The sequence below is a fragment of the Dicentrarchus labrax genome, unplaced genomic scaffold, assembly GCF_905237075.1.
Source record: "Dicentrarchus labrax unplaced genomic scaffold, dlabrax2021, whole genome shotgun sequence".
NCBI classification, from domain to species: Eukaryota; Metazoa; Chordata; class Actinopteri; family Moronidae; genus Dicentrarchus; species Dicentrarchus labrax.
Window position 1 is genome coordinate 7,695,810 of NW_026136703.1, and position 21,542 is coordinate 7,717,351.

The following is a 21,542-nucleotide window of genomic DNA, read 5'->3' on the forward strand; positions in this document are numbered from 1 at the left end:
GCTGTTGACATTATGAGAACACATATGTTATAACCATTAGCATATTATCCGAAACAGGAGGAAAAACAGAAGTATAAATATATTTTAAGATATTTTGATCAATAGTTATTATGAGGTGATAATGGATTCTCTGTTTACAGGCAGTTAAATCTTCTCAGCACAGCCACACCTGCTATTGGAGCCTGGTTGGTTCCAATCGACCAGCTCAAATCTTCTCTACGCAAACTGGACATGGAGGGCACACTGCGAGTGTGTGCTGTTATGGGCTGCATCATGACGGAAGCTCTGGAGGTCAGCATGACATCTGTAGACCCAAACGAATGTCACATATGAAGAATGTTTTGTTTTATCCCAAACCCAACATCTATTTTTTTTTTTTTTTTTTATGTGCACTTTATAGCTCTTTTTGTCTTTCCCCAACAGAAAAAGAGCATCCACATCCCCATCCGGAGCAAGTACAACCGAGTGACCAAACGTGCTCGCTACCTGCATGAGAATCCCTCCTGTATGCTTTGTAACATCCTTCACCGCTATCTGCAGCAAGCCGACTACTCAGTTATAGAGGAGGCTACCATGGTCAGTGAGAGGCCTCTTCATCTCTTCTTTCCCATCAATTTCAGGAAACCCTCCAACTCGACCCTGTATAGTGGAATGGCTGTTAAAACTGATGTTATATGGTTTCATTTGGACAACAGCCTGCAATTATTTTAAGTGGTCTTGAGTGTTGTTGGCTCCCCTTTACTATTTTAATTGTATCTCTATCAGTGGCACCAATCCAGTTCTTTTCTCCTCCTCTTCATCCCAGAATGACGGCGTTCCAGCACTTGTGACTCTCAAGAAAGGCCTGGTAGCTTTGGCCAGACAGTGGATGAAATTCATTGTGGTAACTCAGGGCTTCAAAGCTATTGGTCTGATGAGGCCCAACCAGCTCACCAAACCCAAGGAGCCTCAGCAGAGTCTGGGTGAGACCATCTTAGGCCTGGACAACGGCGCTGCACTGCAGAGTGACACCAGCGCCGATGGAGCTGAATTTGAATTTGACGCAGGTGGGAACTTACAGCTTTCAGCGTGTTAATATTATTTTGATCCACCCATCTGTTACCACAGATGGACTGTGAAGCTCCTAACCTCTACTTCTCAGTGTTTGCGCAGAAATTAAATGATTTAATTTGTGCCTGTTATCACTTGTTATCAGAAAGGAGATTTAGACTTTTAGAGATTTTTACTTTTATAGCAGTCACATGCTTCTTCTAGGAGTTTTATTTGATGTAATTATTGTGAAGCCACAGTGAGTGAACACACCATGTTGCTGGAGGGAGCATGCAGTCGCCCCCCGCCTAAAGAAGCGAACTCGGGTCCTGTCAGCGGAGTGGAGATCATGAGGAAACTGTCCAAGTCCCACACTCACAATGAGTCTGCACTCAGGATAAAGGTACAGCTTTGAGAATAAGTGTGTCTTTGTGTCTCAGTTATCTGTTGTAAATCCATATCGGGTTGCATGAAATTGTGTACCCAATGAATGCAATGTATACATGCACATACACATTTCTAGGGCTGCAAATACCATTAATTCCATTATCCTTTTTTTTTCTCAGTTGTTCACCTATACATTTTTAGGAACAATGAAAAATGGCCATAAGTCTCCAGAGTCCATGATGTTGTCTTTAAATGTCTTGTTTTGTTCAACTAACTGTACGCAACCCAAAGATGTTAAGTTTTCAGTCATAGAACACTGAAAAATGATAAAATATTCACCTTTAAGAAGCTACAGGCAGGGATTTTTTTGTGCCATTTTTGCTTTTAAAAATGATTCAGACAGTTAATTGATTGTCAAGCTAAATAATCTGTTGGTCAACTAATTGATTATTATAATCGATTGATTGTTTGAGCTCTGCAAATTTCCATACCTGAACTGTACTGCACTGTGTGAAAACCAGATTGCATAGTAACAGTAACAGTGTGCAAAATCCAGCCTACTCGTCCAGTGAGTGTTACACTAAAGAATATGAGAGGTTACCAGTACATGCAAAATCTTAAAATCTAATCTGATCAAATAAACCAAAAACACTATAGTTTAGAAATGAGTAGTTGATCAGTCGATAGAAAGAAAATTAATCAGCATCAGTTTTGATGAAACCATTAACATTTTTACAAACAAACATTCATTGGCTCTAATTGAATCCCTTTGGCATTTGGATTGTTGCTCAGACAAATTAAAGTAATCATTAGTTGCAGCCTTGAAGAACGCTGCTGATGTGAATGTTATGGAGTACTTTAAAGGAATGTGGCATTTCACAGCAGACAGTGCGGTCCTCACTGTGGTGTGAAGGTGATTCCACTGTTGGAACTGCAGGTCGGATCAAAGCTGCACTCCCTGCCAAACTCAACTGTAACGTGTTTGTTTATAACATCTCAGGGTCTGTCGAGGTTATTCAGCTCCTTTGTCAAAAAAGTCTTACCTCAACTTTGGACTATTTCCGCCTTGGATCATGACTGTCACTATGTATCCCACTCATCTGTCAAATATAAAAAGCCACAGCCAGTGCTATGGTGTGGACGTGACCTCCTGTCAGTAATCTGTACATTTGTCATACCCAGGGCTCCCATCCATACCAGTCGCTGAGCTACACCAGCGGTGACACGGCAGCTGACTCACCGGCCCATGTGAGCCGCGCAGGCATGCCAGCCAAGGACAGTCCCAGGAAGGAGAGCCTCCTGAGCAATCTGACAGGCAGCTTTCGGAGTCTGCACAACCTGCTCGAGGGCATGCCCCAGAGGAACGAACCGTCTGCTGCCACTGCCGCCAAGAGCAGCTCCCTAACTCGCACAGGTACTAATATTGTGTTGCAGTGCTGCTAACTACAGTATGTAGGCTCTGGCGATAACAGAATACAGTGCTTACTTGATTTTTATAACATCAATGTAAAAGTCTACTTGCCATTTCTGCTGCAAGGCTGACCCCTACCGTTCAATACAGTGAATAATAAACTAAAACACTGCTTGTTTCCTCCTCAAGCTCGTGCCCACAGTGAACAAATTCAGAGTCAGTGTGCCATGAGTTATTTACTTTGTTTCACATTCTTAACATTCTGCAGTCCCTGCTGATATCATTTTGCCTCCTGTAAGCAGAAATACTGCTATCACGTTTTTGCAACACTGTCTAACAAACTGCATCAGAGAGGGAACTAAATAGGAAACCAAAGTATATCTTTTACATCTTTTCATTCCTCGCAGTAGATCATCAACAAAACCCTGCCTGATTTTGTAATCATCAAATTTAACCTTACGTTGTCCGAATGTGCCTCTATGATGCAAGATGAAAGTTATCCGTGAACAGCAGTCACTGTGTGATGTCCAGTTTTACTGCAGTCTGTTTCATGATGTAATGTGCTCTCAATCTCTTTCTTCTGCGACTCAGGAAACAGCTTAGGGACAGACATGCTGACCGAGCACCCGCTGCTGTCAGAGCCCTCCTCCGTCAGCTTTTACAACTGGATGTCCAACGCTGTGGGCAACAGGACGGGGGCTGGAACCCAGGACTCCCCGGTTAACCGCTCCCAGCACAACAGCCTGCAGACAGGTCAGACACCGTGGACCGTGGGAGGACTTAGAGGAATGTTTTCCACTTGTCAAACCTCATTGTATATTTATCGGAAAATCCCTTAATATTTGGATGAGAATTCATTTCATTAATTTGAACTCCTTTCTGTGAAACTGTAGAAAATTATGCTCTTTTGTCTTCAAAATGTTTTATAATAATGTTGTTAGAATAGATCCTGATGGTTAACACATCCATGGTTCTCTTAGTACAGTAGCTATAACAGCTGAGGAATTCAGTTAAATGTCCATATAATGTTGCTGTTTTACTAGACCCACTGGATTCTCCTGTCAACCACTACCAGTACCAACCACTACCACCAGCTAACAGTCCAGAAGGAGGTCACAGATTATTGCTCAGTGTTGTGATGATGGTGTTGGTAAACTAATTAGCTAGGTAGTACCCCCTGCGTTTGTCTAATAGTGCCAGTCTCTGTGTCAGTCTATCCTGCAGAAAACAGTTGTGCTGTTGGTGTTGGTGTGTAAATCAGAGAAGATAAGCCCTGTTCACACCGATGGGAAAGTGATTTATTGCAGCAGCTCAGTTCTGTTAAACCATTAATACTGTATATTGTGGATTAAAGCCACTATGTATAGAATACATATAGAGAGTTACAGATACTTAGCATTGGGTTATTGGCTAATATTGAGTGCCAATCGAACACCAGGGCTCTTTTTCTTTTAGCAGTTTCTAAATCTGTATGCTTTACAGGTTATTAGTGGTCATCTAGTACAGCAGCATGCAGGCCTGTCATTTAAACTGTGCTTAGTGATATACAATGTGTTTGATATCAAAAAGAGTCAAGTGGTAGCTTATTCGAGTCTTTGGAATTCCATGTAACTGTGCTTCAGGCCTGCAGCGGTGCTACTGTGATGGATGGATAAAGTCACGTTGTTTCCTCACTGTTGCCTCCCTGCCAAACATTCTGTGAGAACCAGAGCATGTTAGTGGGAGTTTAGCGACCTGAAATTATGTTCATCCCTCTCAGTGCTGCTCTTTTCCACCCTCTGTTCCTCTGTACTCCCACTCATCTTTTGAGTTGCAAACAGCTGCACTCTACATTTGTTTCATTCTCCCTCAATAATAGTTTTAATATTTGGAATCACCTGCTTGGATCACTGAAAAGATGCATCTTACCATCACAATTTAGCAGAGCACTTCTGATGTGTTGGTACAATAATGTGTGTGAAAGGCTGGATTTGTGCCCAAGACAATAAGCCTTATCTACTCACCCAGGTGTCATTCAGTGACAGCCCAGCAAATTTCCTTTGAGCAGTTCCTCACAGACAAATTAAGTAAATGTGATATGTGTGTTTAGAGTTCCAAATTGTGCCTAACACTCCCTGTAATGTGATTGTTACCTTCCATTTAATTCACTCCAACATATTTGTTATGTGGAGCTGGATTGGTAAAGTGTTTCATCCTGCAGTGCTTTACTCACTCGCTGCTACTTGCTGGCGCCCAAGTAAAGGGCTGCCACCCAACTGCTCCTCTGCTCACATGCTCTGGTGTCAAAATATTCTCCAAGGACCTGCCTGGTCACATCACATGTACTGTATCCCAAACCTCTCTTCCCCACCCTTAGGTGGGACGTGTAACTTGCCCACGATCCCCTCAGCGTCAGACTTCAACACGGTGCTGTCCAGTGACCAGAACACCCTGGACGGGACCCACTCCCAGCACTCCCAGCATAGCACCAGCCAGGACGACATGGCTGACATCGAGGAGGGAAACCTGTGTCCAGCTGCTGTTCAACTCGCTGACGCTCAGGTGCAATTAACATAATGTCTGCAGCTCTTTAATAAGTCTAGAATTATGTGAATTTGCGGTTGTAGGATTGGTAAAATAATTGTTTCTTATTGGTGCTGATAGCATGGAAACAGGCAGAATGTTTACGATTAAAATGAGTCAATTTGCAAATGTTGTAATGTTACTTTATGCTAATAGTGTCACCTATGACCTACATGTCCTTCGTCTTGCCTCAATTCACTTTTATCCTAATTCAATACGTAGGTGTCTGAAGCTCTGTCTGCAAGCATCAAAGCTTAGTTAAGACTTCACCTCTACAAAAAGAGTCTTCATTTTGTGCTTGATATCTTGGTTCCACCCTCAGGTTGTTTTCAAGCCTTTGCTGAGCTACACAGGCATCCAGGCCCAAGACACCACTCCTCTTAGTTACAAAATGTATTTTGGAGAGCACCTGTCTTTTTCTGGCAATCTGGAGTGTCTCAGAGCGGACATCGTCGACTCTGACACCTCCAAAGAGCGGAAGAACAAAAGATCCAGGAGGTAAAATAAATCATATAAATCTTACAACAACAAAAAAATTTGATTAATTTCCATCGATTTTTTTCTTCCTTGTTAATGTGTTTTAATGTGCTATACACAATGTAAGTATGGAATGTGTGCTGAATACACACATAACTCTCCGTCCATCTGTCCCTCCATCTTTAGACAAGGCATGGTGAACCTCCCTCCGCTGGAGTTCAAGCCAGCGCTGCTGATTGAGACATTCAGCCTGAATGCAGTGGTGATGGAGAAGTCAACCAGCGCTCCGCAGGGCCCCACTGCAGCTCCGCTCTCCTTCCACGACCTCAACCGCCGCCACTACAACACTTTCCACTGTGATTTCACCACAGCCTGCCAGGCCATCAGCCAGCGCGTGGACATGGCCCTTGTGCGCCTCATCCACCAGTTCAGCACCATGATCGACGACATCAAGGCCACACAGACCGACATCAAGCTGAGCCGCTACACTGCTGGCTCTGCCTCACCGACGCCCACCTTCAAGGCCCGCCCATACCGCCACTTCAGGTCCTCCGACTTCAGCCGCAGCTCCCGGGGAAGCCTCAACGGGGCGGGACGTAGTGGAACCCAAACCCTGAAGAGCAAGAGAGGGGTGGGTGGAGGGAGTGGCGCAGGTGGCGGAGGAGCGGGCGTCACTGGGGGTTTACCACCTAACGGACCTCCGTCAGGAATGGACACGCTGGGGAGAAGAGAGCCTCGAGGACGCAGCTCCCTCGGGCGCTCTGAGCGACGTACTTCTAAGGTAACAGTTATGGAAGATAGACAGTAAAATTGTATTGCTAAGCAACAGCTTGTGATCATACTGAATGTATAGACTTTCAACCTTGACAGCATAAACACTCAAAATGGGTCCATGTTTATTTTCTCAAGATCAAGATATTGATATTGGCAAACGCTGCAACAAGAAATAAACTTGGAACCCACTCTGAATGTTTATGTTTTCGCTTTTAAAAATGTGCCTTAGATTTCCCAGTTTGAACACCCAAAGGCCATTTCAGAGTCTAGGAGCCTTTTTTAATCTACAACTTGGGACACTCAGTACCCGCCTGAAGATTAAGTTAAGATCTGCCCCAAATAGTGTTAAAACTCTCTAATATTCTTAAGTGGCACACCTGTCCAGACTTGTCTGAATATGATGAGTAAAAACACAATATTCATTCTGAAACTGTTTCAACTTACAAACCCTAGAGGGAGCTAGTAGATAGTAAAACATTTTAGCACCATGCACTGAAACACAATGTCAAAAGTTGGTAATAAACTACTTTATTCAGTCCACAGTTTTCAGTCAGTTGAAATATATATATATCTAATATTCAAGTTGAAAAATAGTATAATCTTTTTTACAAACCTGTCTATGTGATAGTTCTCATCAGGACTTTTTTGAAGTGTGGGGATTTCTTGTAAAAGTCAAATATGTAACAGATGGACTCATGGCAGATCATCTAAACCAGTAGAAATCTTTCTTTACATAAAATAACTTTCCTGTACTCTGACATTACAGGTGTCATGAGTTGCTGTCATGTTACGGGTCCTGACACTGATGTGTCAGTCTACAGGCTTATAACAATACTGAACTACAATAAACCGTAGAAATACAGTGGGCCAGACTGTTTATTTACCCTTCAGCCCAATGATGCATGTTGTGACATTTCTGTTTGTCCCATAATGTGGTGAATTGTGTAATGTCTTCAGGTGTCAAGGAAGGGCTCCCGTGACGTGGCAGACCACATGGCCATCCAGATGGACGACTCTGACTCCATCACAGTGTCGGAGCAGAGCGAACCATCGGCAGAATGTTGGCAGAACATGTACAAGCTGCTCAACTTCTACTCTCTCATCTCCGATCCCACTGGAATCCTGGAGAAAAGCTCCCCAGAGAACTGCCTTTCAGGTGGGAATTGGCTTCTAGCAGTCAGCCAGCTCATAATTTTCATCCTTTATCCCACCCAAGTATTTACTTTTGGCTGTGCTCTGCAGTTTTACCTTTTATACCTTCCTCCCACGCAGGATTCTTTCAAGATATTGCTGTACATTTTTTAATTTCCTTCTTTTCCTTTCTTCATCTCCATGTGCACCCTCCGCTCTGCCTTACAAACCTTGCTGTTGCAAGGTCTTTTTGTCTCTATAGCTGCTTTATTCTTTAGACTCAAATTTATGTTTGTCTTATGTTTTCTTTTCATTCATATTAATACTGCATACATTACACATTTTTTTTCTCTCATGTTCTGATGAAATTGTATGTACAGTAGCGATAACAAGGGACTAATACAAACGTCAATACTCAGCTGTTCCTATTTTGCATGCAATTAATACTTCATTATATATCATAATGCTGTATGTCCTACTTGTATCATACTCCCTACTTACTGTATTATTTATTTTTTTCTAGTCAATCTTTCCTGATATTACCTTCCCTGCTGTTAGGACCCTACATTCCCCCGAAGAGATCATTAAGTATGAGAGTAGCTTGTAGTGGTGGGACAGTGTTTCAGCAGAACAGTTCTTGATGCGGTGACGGAACGAGTTCTTAAGGGACTAAAAGTTGGCATTACATTTTGCACTACGTTTTGGAAAGGACACATCATCTTGATAAATCTGCAGTTAAACAAGGACTGTATTATGGTATCTAAAGTCGTGCCTCACAAAGAATGTCTAGTCTTTACAAAAAGCCCAGTACTAGCAGCTTTAGTGGAATAATACTGATTCCATATCTTGAACTCCCACGCACTTGAGTTTTGATGATACCCCCCCTCTTTTCTGCAGAGGGTGGACGTCGGCCCTCAGAGCCGTTCTGCAAAGTAATATTTGAGAACGAGCAACAGGAGCCCGCCACGCCCAATAAGCCCCCAGGCGCAGGCGGGCGGCGCCGGAGCCTGGTGAGCTCCGAGCCCCAGCACGTCACGCTTATAGTGTTCGGAATCGGCATGGTGAACCGCACCCACCTGGAGGCCGACATCGGCGGGCTGACCATGGAGGCCGAGCTGAAGAAGATCCATGGAAGCTTCACCCTGAAGGAGAAGATGAAAGGTGAGGCTCAGTTCTTCTTAGTGTGTTCTATTAGCTTTTTACTATTTATGATGGTGAGTCGTGGTAGTTAACATCAATCAAACATCAAAGCTGGACTTTGATGGACAAATAACATTTTATTTATAACGTTCACAGTCTTTGGCCTGAAACTTACATCTTACAGTAGAAGAGATGCTAAGTTCCAAAATAAAACTCGTGTCTTGATTAAATTATTGATTCTTTACTCAAAATCTAATTCATTTCATGTCTGCAGAAACAGGTTCACAGCAAAAGTAGTTAAAAGTGAAAAAGTTTGATTTAATCTTCCTTTCACGTGTCCACAGACATCCTGCACCAGAAAATGACTGAGACGTGTGCATCGGCTCATATAGGAGGGGTAAACATTGTTCTACTGGAGGGCATAACACCTGACATCCAGTACGTACAAATTCTCTATAACTCCTGCTAATAAGAAGTGATTTAACAATTATTTGAAACAAAATAAGCCTCTTAAATATTACGTTTTTTTTATGTTTTATCTTGAAAGGAAAGAAGGATGCTTAATTATTTTTGAATAGCTTAACAGTGTGTATTGATCCGAACCCTTGCTGGATGATGGTTTGTTGATTGTGGTTTGAAGTTTGAAACTCGTAATGTGTTTTAAAAAACTTTTTGACTTTGAACTAATTAATGATTTCTGATGTTTTGATCTAATATTCTTTTATTTTTTTGTGTTAACTAAGAAAACAAACATTTTATTTTAACTGTGGTCTTCTCAGCTGAGAAATACTAAACTGATGGGTAAATAGTTATTTATGTTTTTTGAGAGAGTCAAGAGATAGTGAGAGAAAGTCAAAGCGGAAGACTTTATTCTGACTCATACAGGAACACAGCAACAGAACTTGCACTTGCGAATGCTTTAATGACGAAGTACATTTGTAAAAAGAGTGTAAAGTAAAGCACCTGCAAGAGACGATTACCAACTATTTTCCAGCTAGGAAATTTTAAAAGCAGTTTTTGTTTCTGTTTCCATTTACTTAAAACATAGACATCCTAATCAGTTTACAAGCGTTGTAGTCATGCAGTCAGACAGGCTGATGTATCTCCACGCTGCTTTGATTCAGTTCAGAATTTCTACTGCTGCCTCAATAAGAAGCTTTTTTTCCCCCCATCTCATTCGATTCAACAGATGCACCTGCTGTGAAAACAAAACTGAGACTTAATCCTGTTTTCATACTATAAGCTTTAAACTGCACCCGTGTGTTTGAATTTCTAGACGCCAGACAACTTTGCACCTTGTAGTTGTTACTGATGTATAAAATTGCCCAACATTTAGGTGTAAGTAAGAATGATTGTGGTGTCACTCCACGTATTTCCCTACTCGCAGTGCGCAGACAAAGCCCATTGATTACACGATAATCAACAACAGGCTCCAATGCAAATGTGTCACAATCTCTGCCATATTAGCAGATTGTCAGCAGTTGTTTGGAGATATTTTCTGTCACTCTTACTGGCTCCTCAATGCTCTTGCTTGTGTTTTTCACCTTATGGTGTCTCAGAACTGTTTCACACTTTCTTCTGCTCTTCTTCCTCTTTTTTTTTTTGCATTCCTTGTCTTTCTCTTTCAACTACTTGAATAGACTGGAGGATTTCCCAACATCTCCCACCAGCACAGCTAAACAAGAGTTTCTGTATGTTATTGCTACCGTTTTAGGGCTCACATGCATCAGTAAATCAAAAGCCCTTGATTGCACATCCTCCATTTGTCTGAGTTGCCTGTCACCCATGTGTATTCAGTGAACAGTTTCTCAGGACTCTTTGTTCAGATGTTACATATTTGTGTGTGTGTGTGTGTGTGTGTGTGTGTGTGTGTGTGTGTTGTGTGTGTGTGTGTGTGTGTGTGTGTGTGTGTGTGTGTGTGTGTGTGTGTGTGTGTGTGTGTGTGTGTGTGTGTGTTATTTGTGAATCTCCTTATTCTTGACTGTTCTCTTAATGTTTACAGTCTTACATAATACTATATAATATAATGATATTTCAGTATATACCTTTATATGTTCTATATACATTAAATACAGAATTCAGGATAACACATTCATAAGTAATCTAAGAATGTAGAAAATGTTTTTATTTGACAAGAGGCAAGATCACAAATAGTTTCCTGCATAAGAGACCTTGCATTCGTCTGCCATAGTGTACAATTCATTACCTTATTCATTCGTAGTGGAACATGTGTCACTGTTATGAGTGCTCACCTGTGCCCCGAAAACTGAATGCTGTCCTGAATCTGCATGGTGTTTCACTGTTTGATGTCCTCTCAGTAATTCCACTTCAGTTGCACATCCATTCAAATCCCCACATTACCTGGGGAAAAAAAAAGTAAAATAAAATGTCATCCCTGTTGCTCGCTCATTCCAGTTAACTCTCTGTTTCAGAACGGTGGTCAAATGCAACATTGCCAAGTCCCAGGCCTTGTACAGTGCCCAGCGAGGACTGAAGACCAACAACGCAGCTGTCTTCAAAGTGGGCGCCATCATGATTAACATCCCCCAGCACCCGGCTACTTTGCACAGCATGATGGTCCGCAGCTCCCACCAGCTCTCCAAACAAATCTCTGACCTCATTCGCCAGCCCTCCAATGTGTACGTTTAATTTATTAATACTTCAATTCTTTTTAAACAAAGTCTCATTTACAGCATTTAAAAGCAATGAGATTTTAAAATGTTGTATACTTTACTTAAAATCCTAAATGAACCCATCGTGCAAGGGCTGATGTTATTACACTGTAATCTAAAATCCTTTCATCTACATAAGTGACAGGTTACTACAGTATATCCACACTGTTGCCAGTTAACTGCTTTCAAAGTCTGTGTGTGGTCTGTTTCCATGGTAATATTCTGAATTATGTTAATATATTTATAGAGTTGTAGGTGTGCTGAGGATATTAAACAACCTTTCTATAATTTGATGTTCACAGGAATATGAGCCAGTATCTGCAAAGCTCTGAATAATAACACGCAAACACACACATAACTAAATCAAAGCAGCTATTTTTCAGCATTTAGCCCATAAGTTTTGGGACTGATGGCAAATCAGTTATTAATATAGCAACCATTACAATTTCAGAGTCAACACCTTTTTAGATAATGAGCCCTTTTTCCTCCCCTTACAGTCAACCTCCGAATAGGGAGGACACCCCCACCCCGCAACCCTCTGACAAAGCATCCAGCATCAATCAGACCCCCGTAGAAGCCAATGAGTTCCCTCAGCTTCCTGAAGGCCTGGAGAAGAAGCCCATCGTCTTAAAGTTCAGCGCCATGATGGATGGCATCACCATCGGGGCCGCCCTGCTACCCTCGCTGAAAGCAGAGTACAAAATGGGACGCATGAAGAGCCACGGCATGACAGGTGTGTGTGAATGGAGAGTGGAAAAACTCACATATCCACGTTTAGGCAGAAAGAATAATTATGCGTTGTTCTTCCTTCCTCTGTTTAGGGGCCCAAACCAGTTTTACCTTTGAGTTGCCAAACCACAAGCTTTGTTTCCAGTCAAAAGTGTCCCCAGTGGACATGTCCACCATGCCGCCATCAGCAAGCCTCACCCTCCCTCCAGTCACCATGTCAGGAGAGTACATCATGGAGGAGCATGAGAGCCACTCAGACCAGGGCTGGGCACCTGACGATTTTCCAGCAAAGCAAGGAAACTACCTGCAAGGCAACTACTTGCGCTGTGTGGCTGAGGTAAGAGGCACACTCCATTTGTGTGCTAGGACGCTGAGTCACCAAGATGGATTAACAGAACAGCCTGTGTTGATTTTACCTTGTCCCCTTGTTGATGTGCAGATTGGTTCCTTTGAGCACAACCTGACCACAGACCTGCTCAACCACCTGGTCTTCCTGCAGAAGGTTTTCATGAAGGAGGTGAACGAGGTCATTCAGAAGGTCTCAGGTACTGTCCCAAACACCAGCACACACTTTTACATAGATATTTTAAGACAAATTTTACACGTATGTGTGGAACCTGTACACTGCTGTAATGGCCCAGTTTTCCTCTCCGATCAATTAAGTAAATCCTAAACATCTGACTGTTCCCCACACTGTGGCTTATCTACTACTTAAGCTGTTTTCCACACAAAACAATGCCCAAGGCGCTGGCATAAATCCAGTCATGTTCAATTCCACCACAGTATTGATAGTAATTTGTTTAACTCACTTAGCTTGATTGATGTAATTGCCCAACAGAGAGAGAACTGGGAGATTTATGCCAGTTTAGGGTAAAGAATAATGAGAATGGTGTGACTATTCACACGAGGGAGAAGTCTTTAAATGTAGCTGCACTGGGACACTTCAGGCAGATATTCGAACTCGCACACGAACAATATTATCCCACTATATCACACGTTATCTAGCATCTCACAGCAGTGAGTGCGAACCTGTGAGGTTGATGTGTATACTCTTTATGCATGCAGGAGGAGAACAACCCATTCCACTGTGGAATGAGCACGACACCTCAACAGATGCAGACAAGCCAAAAATCCTGCTTTACTCTCTCAGCCTCATGTTCAAGGTACTTCATGTTGTGTTTCTTTCAGCATGGAAATCCAAACTAGGCAAAGACTTAGGTCCAAAGTTTGTGTTGTTTTAGGCAGTAAAAGCAGTGAAGAGCTTCTCTCTAGAGATGTCTGGGCGTCTGTTAAGCTTTGGGAAATGCTCCTGAATGCCATTTTCTTGTTCACAGGGAATCCAGATGACAGCCACCACTCCTTCGATGCGAGCTGTGCGCTTCGAGACGGGCCTTATTGAGCTGGAGCTCTCCAACAGGATCCAGTGCAAGGCTCAGCCCGGCGGCAGCAGCAGTTACCTTAAGCTGTTCGGAAAATGTCAAGTGGATCTCAATCTAGCTCTTGGACAGATAGTCAAGCACCAAGTACGGATCAGCCTCATGCTAGTGAAAACTCTTAGTTCTCTCTCAGTAACTTTCACAGTACAAAATACAAGCCACAAGTCCACGCTTTTTAATAGGGTTTGTGCTTGATTATGATAGTGTGCTTTCTCATGCCCCTTCCTCCTTAAACTTTGCAGGTGTATGAAGAAGCTGGCTCGGACTTCCACCAGGTGGCGTACTTCCGAACTCGGATCGGCCTGCGGAATGCTCTGCAGGAGGAGATCAGTGGCTCGTCAGATAAGGAGGCTGTCCTCATCACGCTCAACAGGCCAATTGTATTCGCTCAGCCGGTGGCATTTGACAGAGGTTCAGCTTCCTTTTTCACTACATCACATCCAGCATCAAATGGCAAATATTGTTAGCAATATTAACCATGATCCTCTGGGACTACTGGAATAAAAGCATTCAACATATTGAATATATTAATTTCAAGACAACTTTCTTGGGTCATGTTAAAGAATTATCTGCCCTTAAGGGGGAAAATCTACTCAAATTTGACATAAAACCTGGTTATTTTTTCTTGTGTTTCCTAATAACCTGGTTTGTTGACACTGAAGATATAAATGCAGCAGAAACCTGGAGATTTTGTATTATGAGACTGACTTCAGTTCCCATTAAGTATTCCACCTACTCGATTTTCACACACAACAAATATCTGCCATTGATGTCTCTAAATCTAACCCGACTTGTTCACATGACCTTCAGAATCTAATTTAAAGTTCTTCCTCCCCGCCTGTGTTAACCTCCTGCAGCTGTGCTCTTCTGGCTGAATTACAAGGCGGCGTATGACAACTGGAATGAGCAGCGCTTGGCCCTGAATAAGGACATCCACATGGCCACCAAAGAGGTGGTGGACAAGCTGCCAGGCATCCAGCAGACCTCAGCCCAGGCCTTCAGCACCCTCTTCCTGCAGCTGACTGTCAACGACCTGGGCATCTGCTTGCCCATCACGAACGCATCCCAGGTAATCCGCTGTGTTTTGTTTTGATATTCCAAAGAACAGTAACATTTTAGGTTCATATATCCTAGTTACTAATGATATAAACAATAGAAGGGTTGCAGTTGGTTGGCTTCAAGGTCATTCAGTTAAAATATTCACATTTACAAATGTATTTTCATGTTTAATGCAAATAATGTAATCAGAGAAACCCTCATCAGTGTTAGCATCTTTGATTGGCATTAAAATGTTATTTTTAATCATCAACTATTAGCAGTGCTTCACTATTCTGCACAGGAGCCATGGTTTTCAGATGTGTTGTATTAAGCATATGAAACACACTGCATGCACACTTCTCTTTATATCTCATATTTCCTTAAAAAGTTGTTTTAGTGTTGTCCGTAGTTTAATCGATTTATTCAGAATTCTTACTAAAGAAAAGAAATACAAGTAAAACACAGGAATCATCTTTGGGCTTCTTTTGTGAAATTGTTGAGAAATAAAATAAGTTTACTATCATCTCCATCAGCACTTGGCAGCATTTACTGTCCCGGTGTTTGTAACGTTAATGTTGCTTTCATTAGCCTTAAAAACACAATTGCATTGTTGTTCTTTTTTTCATAAAAGAACAATTCCTCTGTTATCAATATCAGTGTTTCCCCTACTTTAGCTGTTAGTTGGCAGACTATCCATTAATCTGCCCCACCACACACATTCATTCCCCTCCACAACCTCTATAATGTTCACTTTTATTGCAAAGCAAAGAGCTGCTGATATAGTACACAACTATAACACAGGTACATACAGGCCGGCCTGTGTAAAAATGGCAACACATTTTATTTTCACTGTACAACAGAGTGAGTCAGAGGTTTTTTACAGAATAATGGTAGTGATGTGGGTTTTTTTTTATCTTCTTTTTTGGTCAACACAGTCCATTTTTGCTTTATGATAGATCCATTCAGAAGTTTACCAGTTGTGCACAATGTGAATGTCATGCACTGTGCCATTTCATTATTATCAGACTTTTTTAAATGTTTATTCATGTGTATGAATCAAATAATTCAAATAATCTGAATTACCTTCTAACATTGGAAATGTTTGTGTTTTTGTTTTGATTAAAGTTTTACATGACCATCCTTACACACTAATAGAATCCTTTAGGGGAAACACTGGATATTAATGAATAGTCCATATCAGTTGTCTTGTTATACTTCCAGTATGTCCATAGAGACAAGATATACCAGCTGTTATGTCACACTTATTTCCATAGAGAGGACAAGTACCAGTTACGGAGGGCATCAACTCTGAAGCTGGGGCCAGCACATCAATAGGCCGGCAAAAAAATGCACGAAAAGTAACCTACAATTTATTACATCTCTTGTGATGGCTTGTTGTGGGACAATGACTTACTGGGATCAATACACAAGTACACTGCATCACAAGTGCTCTTTTGTTTAAAAATGGCAGGTCACACCAGATTATAACAATCACATTTCCTCCACAAAGCTGGCATAACAACTAATGACGCTTGAGCTGGTGTCTGAGGTGTTTGGGGTGTTATTACTTCTTACTAAAAAGCGGTTATGCCAGTTGGTGTCCAGAGTGGTGTCCTAAAATGGAAACAAGGACATATTTCAGGCTAAACTTTCAGAGACTGCCATTGAATTGTATAGGATTTCATACACAATACTAGATCTAATGCCACAGTGCAGTGGTGCACATGGCAGGCTCTGTCTACTCTTGTAAGACAAAACAGGTGGGCCTTTGGGAATTACCTGGATTCCTGCATCACACCAAAACTGCGGTCTGATTTTTATCTAAGTCATAAAAATAGATAATTGGGTATTTAGGAGGTGAACATACTTTGACCTTCCTCCAGTTATGACTGGAATGATGATCAGACCCCTATTTTAAGACCAATGCAGAGTTAATCCAGAAATTCAGGTAATATGAGCATTTTTTCAAACCAGAAATAAAACACAATCTAACAAACTGTAGCTTGGTAACATTTCATTTACAGGAGCAGCATCATTATTTTACATTTTAATTGCAAAACTATAATGTCTTGATCAGAAGTATTATTTAAAACCACATGAAATTCATAATTTTATTTAACTGATGAAGTGGATATACAGTACTGTAGAATGAAGTGTTACCAGCTAACTCTGCCCACACATGGAAGTGGCTTCTTTTTTCCGTGTACTTCACCCTCACTTAAAGCTTTAGTAACCGCTCTCCCTGCCCCCCTGCCAGGCCAACCACAGCATAGATTTTGACACCGGCTCAGCTATGGTCCTGACCATTGAGAGCACACTGATCACCGCCTGCTCCTCCGAGTCCCTGGTAAGCAAAGGCCACTTCAAGAATTTCTGCATCCGCTTTGCCGAAGGCTTCGAGACCTCCTGGGATGACTGGAAGCCTGAAATCCGAGGGGATCTGGTCATGAATGCTTGTGAGTGACGCATTATGTTTAAGTGTGGATTTTGTCATATATTTTGCTTCAGTTTTATTACCAGAAAGGGAATGTATTCAGATATGAATCTCAGATGCTCAACTAGCATAAAACACAGAAACATTTTAACTATGTACTATATAAGCCTGTTATCATGTGATTGACGACCTGAATTCATTCGGTATTGAATTCTGATGTGACTTTCTACGCACGCTACTACTCTGAATTATTGACTGGCTGTGTGTTGTCTGTACAGGTGTAGTCCCTGATGGTACATATGAAGTTTGTTCCAGGACTACAGGGCAACCCTCTGCAGGCAAGTTCTTTTTTAACTAAGCTCGGGTCCATAAAATATGGATCACACCCTATAGCTGCACAAGCATGAGACAACTGTCTGAACATGTTATTTTGCATTAATCCCATCCGCATCCTCTGCCGTTCTTTCTTTCCTGTCCCTCCTGGCTTCCTCTTCCTCCTCACAACAGAGAGCAGTAGCGCTGGTACCTGGACTCTGAATGTACTTTGGAAAATGTGTGGTATTGATGTTCACATGGATCCCAACATCGGCAAGCGCCTCAATGCGCTGGGCATAACGCTGACCTCACTGACAGGCGAGGAGGACGTTGATGACATCGCTGACCTAAATTCTGTCAACATGGCGGACCTTTCAGATGAGGACGAAGCCGACACCATGTCACCCACCATCCACATGGTCAGTCAGTAATAGGTTCATGCACATCCCAGCTTTTTATTTGGGCTAATGTGCATAACGCTATTTCCACCACAGCTAGATTTAGCCTGTTCTTTTGTCATTTAAATATCAATTTCTAATTACTGTGATGACACATTGTAATGTATGCTGCCAAAAGAAGATAAGATGTTGTTTTGTGACTCCAATTATGAAATGTATTATATTTGTCAGATGTCTATTAACTCTACTCAATCAGAAGTTATAAAAGCACAAAAGCAGTGAACTTCAGCTGTTAAACTTACTACTGGTGGTTGTCACAATTGAAAGGAATATTTTGACATTTTGGAAAATGTGCTTATTTGCTTTCCTGCTGAGGGTTAGATGGAACAATCAATATGACTCTCGTATAAGTCTGAAATATCAGTCAGCTGATTAGCTTAGCTTGGCACAAAGACTAGAAACAGGGGGAACTGCTCTCTGTCTGAAGGGATCAAATTCTGCTTACCAGCACCTCTAAAGCGACTAGTTGTGGTTTCATCAGGGGTTATGTGTGAAAGTCTCTGCTGGCTGCCTGCCAATATTGATAACAAGACTCAATGAGGTCACTGAAGAAATAGTCCAGATCATAACCACAAATAAAACCCCAAATAGTTGTTTTCGCTCTTTGGTTTTTATACTGATCAAACAAATGAGATTTAAACCATTTGTTTGTGAGCTTTAGGGGTGCCGATAGAATTTTGTTAGCTTAGAACAGGCCTTTTGGACAGTCTTTATGCTAAGCTAGCTAAAATAAGAGTAGTATCTATTTTCTCATCTAGCTCTCAGCAAGAAAGCAATTAAGCACATTTCCCAGAATGTTGAACTATTCCTTTAATATCTCGTCAATACATGTAAGCAAAACCTGACTTACCTTAAGACCTCAGAAGGTAAAGTCTGACCCAAGTCGTCCATTGTTCCACCTCTCCACCCGTCTGTTCCTGCCGTTGTTTACAGAGTCCAGAGAGCCAGTTCAGCCCTCGGCTGACCTTAAGGAAGCGTCTGGTAAACCACATCCTGGGCCTGAGCCCCAGGCCTCAGAGTGTGTCTGTCCCAGCTGACTACTTAAACTGTGCATCGCCTCGCCTCCGGGCGGGCAGTGCCAGGGCCCAAAGACCTCTCTCCTGGGCTTGTGTATGTAGCCACCCACTGTGTTAAACTATTCTCTGGGCTGACAAAATCACTTGCAAGGTGGCGTTACATCTCAGTCACTTGGACTTATCAGATGATGGTTGTGGATTCCAAAATGCTGAGCAATGCTGTTTTTTTTATGCTTTAACTAAATAGCATGATAATGGAGAACAGTGTCACTTAGCATTTGCTTTCACTGCCCTCCTCATTAAGCTTCAATGATGGGTGAAATGAAATAAATTAGTGTGACACAATTCCCTGTGGCAATAGAGCTTTTATTTTTCCTCTTGCACTGAGTGGAGTGGTGACGGTGATGGTGATGGTGGTGGTGTTTTGTGACATTTTGTGTTTTATGATACCTTGTGTGTGGATTGAACTAAATCACCTATTCTGATGAATCACAACTATCAAAATAACTAACTTTAATCAGACAGATTTGGGAAGGAGCAGCTGCCTGTCGGAATTTGTTTCCCCAGAAATGGGTGTAATCAGCAGCTTTGTTTCATTTTGTCATCAGTTTTACCAGATAAATGTGTTTGGATGTGTATTGTTTCTTTGACCCAACAGGAGACCATTGACCCCAGAAGGCAGATGGTGATGGGGAACCAAGTGATTGACGCTCGCGGGAGGAAGTTCACCAAAAGGGTGGTGGACATCAGAGAGCTAAACGAACAGGCCAAGGTCATCGACGACCTCAAGTAAGATTTCTGTCCATTCTAATCCCGTTGGTTGTGATATTAATAAATCGAAACCGTTCCACCGGTGGGGTTTAAAACTATCTACATCCTCTCTTCTTAACCACAGGAAACTGGGGGCCAGCGAAGGCACCATCAACCAGGAGATCCAGCGCTATCAGCAGCTGGAGTCTGTGGCCGTCAACGACATCAGGAGAGACGTCCGGAAGAAACTGCGTCGCTCCAGCATGAGGGTAAATGCTCATCTATTTACTCTCAACCAACTAGCAGTGTATTCGCCAAAGAAGTTTGGGAAACCACACTAACCAATCAGAGCCAAGAAAGATAGTTGATTGTTGAGTATCAGTCTTTCAGCAAGTATGACATAAAGTATTTATATAAGCTTTAAAACACCTGAATGTCCTAGTCATTTGGACTATTGAGAAAACTGCTTCTGACCTTGTGTTTGTTCCTCACCAGGCCGCCTCTCTAAAGGATAAGTGGGGTCTTGGCTACAAACCAAGCTACAACCGTTCCAAAAGCATCTCGGCAGCGGCAGGCCGACCCCCTCTAAAGAGGATGGATAGACAGAGGTAAATAAAAATAAAAAAGCCACTTATCCTGCTATCATATCATTATGGAAATTATACTGTTAAGAGTGCTTCATCCTGCATTTACTGTAAACAAACAAGACCATGTAACCTCTGTCTCAGGCCGCTGCTGTTGGCCCTTTATGTTTTTGAAACACATTTCCCATTAACCTTCTTACAAAGAGGACGCAATGACTCACAAATTGGAACGTAGTGTGGAGGAGAGAAAGTGGTTATCTCATGTGTTTATAGTAATTATGCAGATATCTCAGAATTAATGTAGTAATGATATTGAAGTAGTTGGCTCACTGTAAGACCTTTAGCGATGGAAAAACATTCATTCTGGGGCAGAATAAATGAGTAAAAAAAACTGGAAATGAATCTGATCAGTAACAATTTGTGTTTTGCTGAAGTGTTCAATTACAGTGTTTCCTGAGGTTGTGTATATTATTATACTTTAAGTATTTATGCACTCTGTTTATCACTACTGTGTCCATAGTTCCAGAATAGGGGATGTGGATGATTTGCCAGATATGCGTGTGGATGCGTCCTCTCCTGGGCCCAGAGTCACCTTCAACATCCAGGACACGGTAAACTTATTTCTAAAAAACATCCTAAGTATCTCAAATGCTGACAGAACAGAGACAGCTCTGACACAATGTAGATTGACATATATGTATGTAACAAATCAGAAATGATAAAGTAGATATTTTTAGTTGTGTGATATTTTATGTTGACAGTTTGAAGATCATCATCATCCTCATCCTCTATTTCTATGTGTTTGTCATTGTTCTCCACACTAAATGATGTTTACCTGATATTGTGACTCGTGTGATGCCATGTGATCATGGGAGGGACCATTATGCTCTGAAGATTTTTTTTTTCTCCAGTTTTGCTGAGCTCCTTTTTAATAACTCTTTTGTTCAATTGAAGATAAATAATCAGGCACTGGACTCTGCACATGTACCCACCAGTCCAGGAGAGGTATTTAAGGTATATCGTTCAAAAGATTCAATTTAACAAAATAAAATACCTAACTAATCACCAACAAATACTTCTGTTTCCTCTTCTCCACTTTGATTATCTCGACAGTGCTGATAGGACTGAATATGCAAAATCAAAACAGGATGCTATGTATACATATACCCCAGTGTTATATTGAACAACAGTGTGTTCAT

The 21,542-nt window shown here is 41.8% G+C and overlaps 1 protein-coding gene across 1 annotated transcript in view; it reads left to right on the forward strand.

The window, feature by feature from the left end:
* kiaa1109 (KIAA1109 ortholog) overlaps positions 1–21,542 on the forward strand; it is a 69,376-nt gene that overhangs the window by 29,575 nt on the left and 18,259 nt on the right. Inside the window, exons 40-69 of the mRNA XM_051390282.1 lie at positions 141–291; positions 424–576; positions 806–1,046; positions 1,284–1,432; positions 2,599–2,830; positions 3,419–3,580; positions 5,184–5,368; positions 5,712–5,887; positions 6,053–6,647; positions 7,598–7,796; positions 8,669–8,932; positions 9,256–9,349; positions 10,552–10,602; positions 11,344–11,550; positions 12,081–12,316; positions 12,405–12,649; positions 12,752–12,857; positions 13,378–13,475; positions 13,647–13,835; positions 13,991–14,159; positions 14,606–14,817; positions 16,061–16,144; positions 17,044–17,242; positions 17,499–17,558; positions 17,728–17,954; positions 19,668–19,798; positions 19,905–20,028; positions 20,255–20,367; positions 20,864–20,954; positions 21,298–21,357. Of these exons, the coding sequence (XP_051246242.1) occupies positions 141–291; positions 424–576; positions 806–1,046; positions 1,284–1,432; positions 2,599–2,830; positions 3,419–3,580; positions 5,184–5,368; positions 5,712–5,887; positions 6,053–6,647; positions 7,598–7,796; positions 8,669–8,932; positions 9,256–9,349; positions 10,552–10,602; positions 11,344–11,550; positions 12,081–12,316; positions 12,405–12,649; positions 12,752–12,857; positions 13,378–13,475; positions 13,647–13,835; positions 13,991–14,159; positions 14,606–14,817; positions 16,061–16,144; positions 17,044–17,242; positions 17,499–17,558; positions 17,728–17,954; positions 19,668–19,798; positions 19,905–20,028; positions 20,255–20,367; positions 20,864–20,954; positions 21,298–21,357 (5,203 nt within the window). The remainder of the gene's footprint in view (positions 1–140; positions 292–423; positions 577–805; positions 1,047–1,283; positions 1,433–2,598; positions 2,831–3,418; positions 3,581–5,183; positions 5,369–5,711; positions 5,888–6,052; positions 6,648–7,597; positions 7,797–8,668; positions 8,933–9,255; positions 9,350–10,551; positions 10,603–11,343; positions 11,551–12,080; positions 12,317–12,404; positions 12,650–12,751; positions 12,858–13,377; positions 13,476–13,646; positions 13,836–13,990; positions 14,160–14,605; positions 14,818–16,060; positions 16,145–17,043; positions 17,243–17,498; positions 17,559–17,727; positions 17,955–19,667; positions 19,799–19,904; positions 20,029–20,254; positions 20,368–20,863; positions 20,955–21,297; positions 21,358–21,542) is intronic.